Below are 13481 nucleotides of genomic sequence, written 5' to 3'. Positions count from 1 at the left end.
GGGGGGGGGTTAGCCGCGACCGCCCGGCGCTGCAGAGTTGGGAACTCCCTTGCGAACGCAGCCTGATTCTCAGGGCCACCCGCCCGCGCGCGCTGGGACCCCACCCGGCCGGAGGGGGCGGGGGCGGGGCCGGGCCTGGGGGCGGGGCCTGTCCGGGGGCGGGGCGGGGCCGGCCTGGGAAGTCGGAAGCCCTCAGCCTAGGGCTGGCGGTAGAACCCGGATCCCGGAATTCCACGTTCTTCGGAGCGGGGCTCCCGGAGACGGCGGGTGGGAAAACCCGGCGCCCGGAAGCCTTTGCTTTCTTTGACGCAAGGGCTCGGGACGCAGCCGCCGTCGGCCGAGCGCCCGGCGAGGAGCGACCCCAGACGGAGTCTTCGGAGCCCCTCCGCCCCCACGGCTCCCGGCCCCCGAGCCTCGGCCTTCCTCGCCGTCCTCCTCGTGGCCATGGAGTGTCCGCACCTCAGCTCCAGCGTCTGCATCGCTCCGGACTCAGCCAAGTTCCCCAACGGCTCCCCGTCGTCCTGGTGTTGCAGCGGTGAGTGCGGCCCCGGGGCGGCCCTGCCGCGCACCCGAGGCCCCGGCCTCGCCAGGCCTGCCGTCTAGGGGCCGCGGGCGGCCGGCGCGCGGACCCGGGAAGGGACGAGGGCGAGCCGGGCCCGGCGGCCGGGGAGGGGTACGCGGTGAGGCGGGCTCGGGCGGGAGCGGCGGGTGGAGCGGCGGCGGCGGCGGCGGCGGCTCCTTTGTTTCCCGCGGCCCGACGGCCCGGCGGCCGAGGAGAGGCCCAAGAGGGGCTGGAGCCGCGGGGGCCGCGAGCGCGTGGGGGCGGCGGCAGGCGGAGACCCGCGCCCCGCGCCTCGCCCCCCGCCCCGCCCCGCCCCGCCGGGGGGCTGCGCGCACCCGCCTTGCGGGGTCCGGGGCCGCGGGGGCGGCTGTCGGGCCCCCGCGGCGCGGCCGCACGTGCGGCGGGGCCCGGGGCGCGTCCCCCTTCGGCCGCGCGAGAAAGCGCCGCTCTCCCCGCGCAGCTTTGTCTGGGCTGCGGGGCGCGCCGGGGCCCTTCGCCGCTGCCTCGGCCCCGCTTCCTTTCGTTTCCCTTCGCTTCCCGGCAGGCTCGGGCAACTCGATCCACGCCAGGTGGGAGCCCTCGGCCGGGAGAGGCGCTCGGAGCTCGGGCGGCGGAGGTCGGAGTCTTTCATCAGCCGGGGAGGGTGAAGTTTGGAAACAGGCTGCAGGCGAAAAAGCTCGGGAGGCTGAGCCAGCAGCTGGTGTGGAGGGGCGGCTCGAGTTGCCTTTTCACATCTTGCGGGCTGGCTGGAACTGGGTTAGGATTCCCAAGTTCAGGTGCTGTAAAACAGTTACTAGGTTTATGTAATGCTTTCGCGTTACTTCAACATCTCAGCTCCTTCCGTTGGGCCCTTTGGAAGCCCCGGTGCCCTCTTATTGTCTGCTCTAGCGACTTAGGATCGCACCAGCCACACACTGCTTTGATTACTTCCTGGTAGGGCCCTGGTGCCGCCGCTAGAGTCTTTTGTTTATTAGCTTTGAGATGATCAATGGTAGCTTGGGGGTGCGGTGTAAAATTTGAATTGTGCATTTCAAAAACCTTTAAGTTCATTTGAAGAACTAAAAGGAAGAGGGCAGTGGTGCAGCTTAGGTGTGTGACATTTTTCATTGTGGTTTGGAGCTGGGAAGATAGTTTAGAGAATGCCTCACTTAACACTTTCGACAGGTTACTTTTGTAAATGATGCTTAGGTTCTGGGAGAAAAACAGGCAGCGCTACAAAAAAATGTGTATTTCAGGGCAAGGAATAGAAATAACTGCAGTTTCTCGGAGCTCTCAGAGGTTTGGTGCTTTGTTTGACTTTGTGAAGTCAGATTATCATTTTCTGCGTGAAGCTTTTAAAGATTAACTGGTTAATGTGTTTTGCAGTGCGGTATTGCACTTTTTTTTTAATGAGGGTGCAGAAACTTGTACAAATTAGCTCTCACTAATTTGTCTTCCACAGTGAATGTTGAGTATGGATAAACAAGGTGTATCAAATTGCTTTACAAACTGGTTGGGGGGGGCACATTAGCTATAATTGTAGCCATAGCTATTGTGCCATAACTGTAACTTTTAATGTTTTCCCCCCAAGAGATTTGAAAAACAAATGACCAGAGTAAACACTAGGAAGAGGTGTTATCTCATGAGGAATGATGCTCTCTCGCTCATCTGTAGTAAACCTCATGGATGCTATGTGGACAGCATAGCATCTGGCTTTTTCTAGGTTAAACTCACATCAAATTTAAAGATGGCCTCGCTGGGCACATGCATCTAAAAAAGGAAAAGAGCTTATGCAAGTGGCAGATATCCTGTTGTGAGTCAGTCTTGCCTTTGTCAGTCAAGGAGTCCACTTGACTGTGGGAAAGAGTGCAGAAAATGGAGTATCTCTTGAGGAACTTAAGGTAAACTGGAGCATAACTAAGAGACTTGTGCTGATAACAAGAACAAACTTAGTATGTCTAGCTGTAAGGATGGGGTGATTTCTCTTCCAGGAGAAGGATGGCATCTTTGCATCTTAAAACAAAGTTTGTCTCTGACAATACTTTACAAGGGTCGCTGATCATGTGCTTGGATTTATGGAACCAATAGAGCTAGTTTTACAACTTTATGTTTTATTTTTCCTTCTGCCTATATTTTGTGAATTGAACCCATTCTTTTTTAAGATTTTATTTATTCACGAGAGACACACAGAGAGAGAGGCACAGACACAGGCAGAGGGAGAAAGCAGGCTCCATGCAGGGAACCCGACATGGGACTTGATCCTGGATCTCCACGATCACACCCTAGGCCGAAGGCGGCGCTAAACTGCTGAGCCACCCGGGCTGCCCAGAATTGAACCCATTTCATGTGGGCCTCCCATTATAACCTGTTGGCACCCATTCATTGATATAATCTCTTATTGTATTGAGCTTGATCTTGTTCTTGCCTGCCTTGTTTCAGTGATTAAATGATTAGTAAATCAGTGAGTCCTTAACTAGTTCATCATCTTGAAGTGTTATTTATTCTGATATTTATTCTTTTAACACTCTTGAGTTTTTCTCTTCCCTTTTTTTTTTTTTTTAAAGTAGTGGACCAGAAGGATAGCCAGTGTGTTGAATAATGCTGTGACCGGGTATTGAGTCTGATTACGTTCTTACTAAGGAGGAAAAAAAAAAAGTCCCTGTTTTGGCACTGGGACAATAAAAGTAATGCCCTTGCCTTGTTTTCTTTGGGAGCTTGCAATTACACCACAGTGAAACAGCCTTAAGGCAGCCAAGCAAATTGCAAAAGGCCAACATCCTAGGTTCTTCTAGCTAGCAATACATCCTTGGACAAGTAGTTCTTTTTCTTTTGAGCATCAGTTTCATTATGTCATCTTTAAAAAAGGGTAGTACTTCACATTTACTTCACAAGGTTGCTGCTAGGATGAACAAGGTAATTTTTTTGTATGAAAATTTTGGGAAACTTCTGTACACTATGCAAGTAATAGGTGGTATTACAGGCCAGCACATCTTTATAAATAGGACTCCGCATACTTAAATATCTAAAACCCCTTAAATAGGGCCTAGGACAGACTGGCTTTATGCCGAATTATGCTTTGCAAGGAGGTATATTACTCAACAAGATTAGGGGGTGTAAGAAGTAATTATACTTCAGCATTAACTTGAGCTTCTTATCTATGGAAGGCACTGTGTGTTAGGTTATGTAATTAAGTATTGCAGTGGTTCTCAAACTTTTTGTTCTCAGGACCCCTTTATACTTGAAAATTATTGAGAACTCCACCTTTGTATGGCTTGAATCTATTGATATTCACTGTACTAGAAATTAAAACAAATTTAAAATATATTTTATTAAATCATTTACAAATAACAGTAATTAATCCATTACCTGTTAAGACAGATAATGGTATGTAAAATATACTTTTCAAGACAAAAATTTAATGAGGAGAGTGGCATTATTTTACATTTCTACAACTGTTTTTGTTGTCTGGCTTAATAGAAGGCGGCTGCATTTTCATATCTGCTTCTGCATTCAGTCTCTTGAGATATCACACATCATGTAGTCTCTGGAAAACCACTGCATGCTGGTGAGAGAATGAGGGTAAACAATGAAAGTAACATCTTAATATTATTTATGAAAATAGTTTGACTACACATACCCCCTGATAAGGTTTTGGAAACTCTAAGGGGTGCAGGACGACACTTTGAGAAGCCACTGTATACAACTGTAGTAACAGTGAAGGACAGCTGCTCTAATAAAAAAAAAAACTTTAAAGTATTAGAGAACTCCTGAAGGCTAGCAACATTTATTTCTTTGGGGAGACTTGCAGATTTTTTTGAAATACATTAGCTGGGAACAGATCCAGTTCTGTTGGGGTCCAGTCATCCCATCCTTTCAAAAGTTACAATCTAATCCAGCTGGTGAGAGACAGGAAGCTAACAGGTTAGAAGGTAAATCCATGTTGTGGTTTAAGGTAAATGTTGAAAATAGCAATTTCCTAATAAGGTAAAAACTGATTTATGTCTAATCTTTGCTAAAGGCATTCTCATTTTAAGTGAAAAAGTTTTAAATAAAAACTAGGACATTCTCTCAAGATCTTTGTTATGTGCACATACCAGATGTTATTTTCAGAAGCTGGAGGCTTGGGGATTTCTTATTTTTGTGGGTAAAAAGACTGAACCAGTGGTAAAATACAGGAGAAAAAAAAAACACGAAATTTAAAAAATGATGCCCTAAACACAACTATTTTAATAACTAAAGAAAGCCAAAGAATAAGCATTTGGACCTCAGAGGTTTGGGTAAAATAAAATAGCTATATTGGAGATATTTTAATAGCATAGGCAGGAGAATTTTCCCTGATTAATTCTTCAAAGAGCTGAGGATGCCTTTTTAATTTTCTAGCAAACAGTTGCCCTCACATTATTCTACCCAGGAAAAGTAAGTATAGATGAAGTAAGTGAACTGCAGTCTGGGATGGATATTCGAGATAACCCCGCCTTTTTAAATTTTTTTTTTTAATTTTTGAGATCCATTTAGTGAGTTAAGATGCTGATTATTGATCCTTGCCACTGATAATAAATTTGTAATTTGTAGTAAAATTTGTGATAAAGGTGAGAAATTACCCTGATCCAATGATGGGTTATTTTGTGACATATTTCTCTCACAACCTTCCATCTAAAGAAGACTCTTGTATGCCCAGTAGATTACATTTTCTAGATAGGATCAGTTATTTGTTCATCCTTAAGTTAAACGCATTTACTGCTTTTTGGTAGCACGGTTTGAAGTATTTATTAGGTGCTTAGCATGTAACAAGACACTCAGTAAATATTTGCTTAATGAACGAAGGAACTTTCTTCCATTTAGTTCTTGGCTGGAATGACCTTAGACTTCATGTTGAGAATAAACACAAAGTGAACTTCCCCCTAAAACACTGTCACCAGTCCCTACTCCAATATTTTCTTCTGTAAGGTAAATTTTGACTCAATTACGAGCAGATGGCTTTCTGCAGTGTACACATGAACCTGAATTCTTTTGAGTTCTGTGTTTATAGATGGCCAGGTGGACTTTTGGGTAAATGTGGATGGGGCAGTTAAAAATCAGTGGACAGAGGACACTTTTTCATCTTAATTCTGGAAGTTAACATTTGAATTTTATATACTTGTCTGAAGAACTTAAACTTTATTGGTATTATTTGTAAGCTTAGGTCAAATGTAATTGTTTTTCTAGTTTGTCTGGCAGTGCTGCCCCCCCCACCTTAAATCAGCCTCAGCAAAGTCTCTAAATAATTGGTAGTAGATGTGAAAGACCTGGAATCTAGAATGTGCTCTCTGTGTTTGTTTGAAGAGGCTGTAGTATAGGCATTGAGCCTAACGTTTTGCTGTTGTGAAGTTTTGACACATTGATCAGAAGTCATTTTCTAAATAGTATTCTTAGTAGTATACAAAGATTATCCTTCATGTCCATAGCAGAAGAAAGGAAGGGGTTGAGGGGAGAATGTGCACTCTTTGTTTTGGTTTCCCATTATTCATTTATTCTCAAAATAATTCTTTCTCATCATTATTTGCTTTTACAGGATTAGCCTTAGGCTTTTATAACATCCTACTTTTTCCTTAATTTATGCAATTCCCTTCTTTACTGGAATTTAATACATTCATTTTTTAGATTGTTAAAACTAGATTTAGAAATACTTACATTTTATAGTATTTGTAATTCAGTAAGCAGAATAGTGAGTAATTTAGTTTGAAGCTCAGTGAGCAATTTAAATTCCTGTTTTAAAATCTAATTGAGTCCCTCTTCCATCAGGGAGTAATTTACATGTACGTTTCCTCCTAACTTTGTTTTTTCTTTCTTTTGGAGCTTTTCTCTCTTTCTTGAGCTATTTTGTATATTTTTTCCTTCTTTGAAAAAAAAATATTTTCCTTTGATTAAGCTGCAGTTCTCCACCAACCTACCTATGGGTTTTATATTCAATCTAGGCCTCAGAATAGAATTGGGTAGGTAGTTTATCAGTGCTTGAAGTGAAAAATGCATACGGTTTAATGTATTTTAGTGTTTCATGTTTATTCATAGCTCCTTTAGACATGAGAGCAACTGCATTCTGGGTGTTTTAATAGAGCTTTCCTGGACAGATGGCTTAGAAGGAAGTACTTAGATTCTCAGCAGGGGCTAGTACTTTTTGGAGGGTATATTTGTCATGGAGCTTACCTTGATTGACAGTGTAGAATGGTGAGAATAGCGTTAATATCAGTAACAGCTTGTTCATCTTACCTAGAATTTTTTTGTGCCAAAACCTCTCAAGATGCTCTGTGGTTCATAATAAGTCTGATTTGAGAATATAGGTAAGAGGAGGTATCTTTTAGATTGAAAGGAAATTTACCTAAAACTTGTTTATTGCAATCGTATCCTGGAATCTTTCAGGGTTTCAAATGATCTTTGGCTTAGAAACTTGTATATAGAGATCTCTTAACTGCCGTCAGTCTGCAGATGTTAGGATCTATAGTAATTCCAGATGTTTTCTCATCTATTAGTTTTACTGAGTAGGAGGAGAATGGAGAACAACATAAAATAACTTCAAAGAAGTTTGCTAGCGTTTAATCCTGACTAATTTAATTAACTGCCCATCCTTGTAGTTTTTCCTGTTTTATGGATTGTGAAACTGAGACAAAGATTAAGAGAGTTGCTTAAGATGCTTGGGGGTATTAGAGATAGCCCAAAGCTTAGATTCAAATACCATTCAAACCATACTTTTAGCTTGCCTTTTAAAAAGCGGGGTCTTTATTTTGTCATCCAGTAACTTAGTGCTTAATAATTTAAAGGATTTAAAGTCTTTGGAAGCATACTTAAAATAATTCCTTTGAAGATTTTTGACATGAAATACGTTTTAAATTCCACATTTTGAAAATAACTTATTTTAAAATTCTGTATTTGATTAGCCATTCCTCTCTCTGTTTATTGATTAAAGTGCAGGCAAGTTGGAACAAGATTGGTAATACAGTTGGAAGAAAACTGCTGTTTTTGAATTTCTTAACTTCATTACAGTTCAGATCTAATTTTTTTGTTGGCTGAAATTCATATTACTTTAGTTCAGATGTAATAAAGCAGCTTTCTCAACTTAGCCATGGATAAAATGCACTTAGCTTTTGGTTATTTTTTAAATGTGCTTCTGTTCTTGAAGTACCCCTTCTTATTTTTTTATTTTGTTTCTAGGAGAGGAGATTCTTTTTGGAGGTAGTTTTTTTTCGGGGTGGGGGAGGGAGAGAATTCTTAAGAATTTTGCTTTTGCTTCTGGTAGCTCAGAGGTTGTTTGAATCTTTGCTTTTAGGCCAGTGTACTTTGTTGATTCCATTTAGTTATATTCTAAGATTTTCCAATTGTATTTCTTGTAAAAGTTAATCATGTCTTTAGACTACAAAGTGTAAAACAGATTTCCCTCTCTTAAATACTGAAAAGTATCTATGTATGCTGTTTACAGATACATAAAATGCAGATGAGCTTAGGCAATTTTAGATTTTGGAAACTATTGTTGAAATCAAACTTGGACATTGAAAAATTAAGTTTATTGTTGTCTTACTGTTTGAGCTAAGCTTCAGATTAATAAATGCTAGGTGGGAATTGAGAGTTTATTTTTAAAGATTTATTTATTTTGAGAGAGTGCAAGCAAGCACGGAGGGGGAGGGGCAGAAGGAGAGTCTTAAACAGACTCTGCTGAGCTGAGCAGGGAGCCCCATGCAGGGCTCGATCTTACCACCCTGAGATCAGAATCTGAGCAGAAAACCTAAGAATGGCTGCTCAACTGAGCTACCCAGGCTCCCTGAGAGTTTATTTATTTATTTTTGTTAAGATTTTATTTATTCAGGAGAAACAGAGAGAGAGAGGCAGAGACACTGGCAGAGGGAAGCAGGCTCCATGTAGGGAGCCTGACGTGGGACTTGATCCTGAGTCTCCAGGATTACGCCCTGGGCCGAAGGCGGCGCTAAACCTGAGCCACCCAGGCTGCCTGTGTGAGTTTATTTTTAAGATGAACCAGCTCGTGTTTTTAAAAAGATAAAACCAACTGGATTTTATCTGAAGACTTTGTACTCTTCTTTAGGATTAAATAGCTCTTATCAGTGGGCTATTTTCCATTTTGAGGAGACATTCAGTCCTGATATTTTTTCTTTGTTGTAGTTAGGTTTAAGACAGCCTTGTAGGGATCCCTGGGTGGCGCAGCGGTTTGGCGCCTGCCTTTGGCCCAGGGCCCGATCCTGGAGACCCGGGATCGAGTCCCACATCGGGCTCCTGGTGCATGGAGCCTGCTTCTCCCGCTGCCTGTGTCTCTGCCCCTCTCTCTCTCTCTCTGTGTGTGACTATCATAAGTAAATAAAAATTAAAAAAAAAAAAAAAGACAGCCTTGTAGAAATCTGCTTGCCCGTTTATCCTTGACTCACCCTGAAGACTTAATTTTATAGACTGTTCTTGTACTATCTCATCACTGGGAAGAGCAGGGTGGTGATTAACTCATATTCATGCAGGTTTAACTTAACTGATCATAAGATACTACACTTGTATTTTAGCTTCTTTAAATCTTTGTCCTTACTGACCATGCTCAGGTTTTCTTTTTCAAATAATAGATTATTGTCCATTCCTTTGTTTTGAACATTTGTTATACAATATTGGGATGGTAATATTTTGATCAAAGATTTTTGAGGATCATACTGATGTGCCAAGGAAACAATTTTTTAAAGAATTTTATTTCTTTTTTTGAGAGAGAGTGTACCAGCAGAGGGGCAGAAGGAGAGGGAGAAGCAGACTCTCCACTGAGCAGGGAGCCAGGACCCTGGGATCATGACCTAAACTGAAGGCAGCTGTTTAACCAACTGAGCCACCCAGGCACCCCTCAAGGAAACAATTTTTGCTGTAGAATATTTCCCTGGGAAAATTCATAGATAACATGTTAGAGAAATGCTCTCATATATTTTTTAAAAAAGAACTTCTATTTAAAACTTAGAGTCTTTGGGACTAGTACTTAAGTTATTGATTAAGGATTTTTAATTTTAGTATGACACAGTAAAATGTCCTTTGGTTTAATCAAGATTAACTCTAGCTTCTACCTGAATTATTTTGAATGTTAATAGTGAGATGCATTAACATTGGAGAAATTGCTCTGTACCAACTAAGGACTCAAGTTTCACCTTATGTGTGTGCGGTAGCTGCCAGACCTCAACATTCATGACGTGAGAATTTAATTCTGAGAGCGTTATATACTACATCAGTTTCATTTTAGTTACTTTAAGTGCCTTGTTTTTGTGCAGTCTTTTAGAGCTACATTTAAAAACATATTTTTTAGACTTTTGTGGGCTTTTTTCTTTGAACAATTAATAGATATTTTGGGGGAAATATGATTTTAAACTTGTATCTACGGTTGTAAAAAATTCCACCTCTTAGTTTTTGTTAAATAATTAGAACAGCTACTGGAGTTTGCAGGTTCCTCTTTTCTGTAATATTCAGCATCTAGCCTGTTAAGCAGAGATAAGTAGGTGTGCAATTTATGTTTTTTCTTTCCATTTCTTCATAAATAGTCACATTAACCTTAGGAGAATAGTTTCCCAGCACATCAGTAAATACAGCTATGGTGCTCTCCACCCCCACCTCTTTGTGCTTTATTGCTCTCCTATATTACAAAACCACAAAAAACTAGGAAGAGAATTATACAATGCAGATATTAAACCTACTTCTCTGAGTAAAAGTGTTGGATAATGAGCATTTCCTAAACCTCTTAATTATTTTATTGATTTTATTGATTTATAGATTATAGGAGAGAGTGATTCATACACACACACACACATATATACTTATGTTAACAACAGCAAGTATATGCAACGTAAGATTCATATATATATATACACACGTATGTATGTGTGTGTGTATGTATATATGAATCTTACGTTGCATACACTTGCTGTTATGAAGTAATAGTTGTATGTTTACATTTATGATTTATTGATTTATTGATTTGAAGATCCCACTGTTTAACCATGGATTTGTTTACTCAGGTTGGCAAAAGCATGGAATAGCATCAGTTCTTGCTATATTAAATAAATGGAAATATTGTATGTTAGAATTATTCTTGTGTGATTTGTGGCTTTTTTCATTCTGCATAATCTGCTTCATAGGGTAAGTTATTTTTGAAATAATATAAACTGTTGGTAATTTTTCTGTAGTTATTGGTGTCTGGTCTTCCAAAGGCAAAAGTGGCCCATTTGGACTCTAATTTGGTAATCTACTTTGGCTTTAGTAGTTTTTTTTTTAATTTTTATTTATTTATGATAGTCACAGAGAGAGAGAGAGAGAGAGAGAGAGAGAGGCAGAGACACAGGCAGAGGGAGAAGCAGGCTCCATGCACCGGGAGCCTGACGTGGGATTCGATCCCGGGTCTCCAGGATCGCGCCCTGGGCCAAAGGCAGGCGCTAAACCGCTGCGCCACCCAGGGATCCCGGCTTTAGTAGTTTTAAGGCTCCTCCTCACTACCCTTTCCTCTCTTTTGGAGTTGGGGGTTACAGTTCTAGTATTTAGCTGAAGTTTGGTAGAGTAGATACAACATAATAGCTTCATTAGGTGTTTCACCAAAGTAGGTCTGAGGAAGTCAGATTTGTGATAGAATGAATAACAAATTTATTTAGTGCGATACTGTTTTAGTAATTATATAGTTTCACATAAATTGTTTCCATATGTGTTTTTATTTTCTGTTGAAAAGTGATTTCAGAAATTTCAAAATAGGAAAAATACGTGAGCCAGTGAGGGGACCAGCCTTATGGATCAGAATCTACCTCAGTGTGGGAAGTCAGCAGGGCCAGATGCCCTCTCTTTTCTAGCTCTGTAGGTAACTGGATCTGTTAACTTATAGATGACACATTTTGGACAGTTTTGAAATTACATGCTGTAGTAAAGAACAGATACATTAGCTCTGTAAATTCTGCTTGTAGTATATAGGGAATTCAGTTTGTGTCTAGCATACCTCAAATGATAAATTGCTATTATAATTTTTATGCCATGAAAAAGATTTTTAAAAATTTTAATTCCAGTGTAGTTAACATACAGTTTTTTTTAAAGATTTTTTTTAAATTTTTATTTATTCATGAGAGACACTGAGAGAGGCAGAGACATAGGCAGAGGGAGACGCAGGCTCCCTGTAAGGAGCTCAATGTGGGACTCAATCCTGGGACCGGGATCATGCTTGGAGCCAAAGGCAGACGGTCAACTGCTGAGCCACCCAGACATCCCAACATACAGTTTTATACTAGTTTCAGATGTATAGTTTTGTGATTCCACACTTCCATATATCACCCATTGACATATAATAGATTTTAGACATTTTTTTTAAGATGAAAAAACATGGTTTGGGTAATTGCATGAGTTAATAAGACTTTATCAATTTACTTTTCAAAGATTAATTCATGGTGTGCCTGGGTGGCTCAGTCAGTTAAGTGTCTGCCTTTGGCTCAGGTCATAATCCCAGAGTCTGGAAACGAACCTGCATCAGGCTCCCTGCTCAGTGGGAAGCCTTCTTCTCCCTCTTCTCTGTCACCCTCCTTGTCCACATGCATGCGCACATCATCCCCCTCTCTCTCTTTCTCTCAAATAAATATCTTAAAAAATAAAGATTGATTCATGTTTCAAAAAGTAATATATAGACAGTTAAACGATAGTATCAAAAGGTTTTATTTTATTTTTTAAAAATATTTTATTTATCTATCCATGAAAGAGAGAGAGAGAGAGAGAGAGAGAGAGAGAGAGAGAGAGAGAGGCAGAAACATAGAGGGAGACGCAGGCTCCATGCAGGGAGCCCAACGTGGGACCTGATCCAGGGTCTCCAGAATCACACCCTGGGCCGAAAGCGGCGCTAAACTGCTGGGCTACCAGGGCTGCCCAATTAAATGATAGTATCAAAAGGTTTAAAACACAGCAGCAATTTCCTACCCTTCTATCCTCAGTCTTACTCTCCACAGACAATCACTTTAAGGTTTATTTAGTTTTTATGCAGTAAATACCGGTATACTTTTTTTTTTTTTTGAAAGAGAGCCAGAGCGAGCGAGACAGCATGAGCAGGGGGGAGGAGCAGAGGCAGAAGGAGGAGCAGACTATCCACTTGAGTAGGGAGCCCAAGGTGGGACTCAATCCCAGGATCCCAAGGTCATGACCTGAGTGAGCCAAAGGCACCTGCTTAACTGAGTCACCCAAGAGCCCCAATACCTGTATACTTCTAAATAATACACTGTTCTTTCTTTCCTTTTTTTTTTAAAAAAAAGATTTTTAAAAATTTATTTATTCGAGAGAGAGAGAGAGAGAGAGAGAGAGCGAGCGAGGCAGAGATACAGGCAGAAGAGAGAAGCAGGCTCCATGCAGGGAGCCCGAGGTGGGACTCTATTACGGGTCTCCAGGCTCACACCCTGGGCTGAAGGCAGATGCTAAACCGGGGCTGCCCTACACTGTTATTTCTTAATTTCTTGCCCTTAGGCTTTATCTCTTGATATCTTACTGTCGTAAATGAGGACATTAATGTGTTTGTACCATTCTCCCTTCCGCCACCTTTTCCATTTCTCAGTATGATTAGATTACAAATTTTGGTTAACATGGAGGTTACTTGAATTTTATTTTTCCTTGAGTTAATAATTGCCTTTTTATTTTTTTAAGATTTTATTTTTTGAGTAGTCTCTACACTCAACGTGGGGGTAAAACTCATAACTCCAAAATCCAGAATCACATGCTCTACTGATTGAGCCAGTCAGGTGCCTCAATAATTGTCTTTTTTTTTTTTTTTGAAGGTTTTTTTTTTTTTTAAATTTTTATTTACTTATTTATGATAGTCACAGAGAGAGAGAGAGAGAGAGAGAGAGAGAGAGAGAGAGAGAGGCAGAGACACAGGCAGAGGGAGAAGCAGGCTCCATGCACCGGGAGCCTGATGTGGGATTCGATCCCGGGTCTC

General features: G+C 41.2%; 1 protein-coding gene across 5 annotated transcripts in view; it reads left to right on the top strand.

Annotated features, from left to right (window-relative positions):
- Positions 1–295: 295 nt before the first annotated feature.
- Positions 296–13481, top strand: part of USP3 (ubiquitin specific peptidase 3) — a 112847-nt gene continuing 99661 nt past the window's right edge. For 2 of the 5 annotated variants that reach the window (XM_055319593.1, XM_055319592.1), the window contains exon 1: positions 296–535. In XM_055319593.1, coding sequence (XP_055175568.1) covers positions 445–535 — 91 coding nt within the window. In that variant the 5' untranslated portion in view covers positions 296–444. The other 3 variants (XM_055319594.1, XM_055319596.1, XM_055319595.1) reach the window with 2 other exon arrangements.

Source organism: Nyctereutes procyonoides, unplaced genomic scaffold (genome assembly GCF_905146905.1).
Source record: "Nyctereutes procyonoides isolate TBG_1078 unplaced genomic scaffold, NYPRO_anot_genome, whole genome shotgun sequence".
Taxonomy (NCBI): Eukaryota; Metazoa; Chordata; class Mammalia; order Carnivora; family Canidae; genus Nyctereutes; species Nyctereutes procyonoides.
This window is presented reverse-complemented; position numbering and strand designations above follow the sequence as displayed.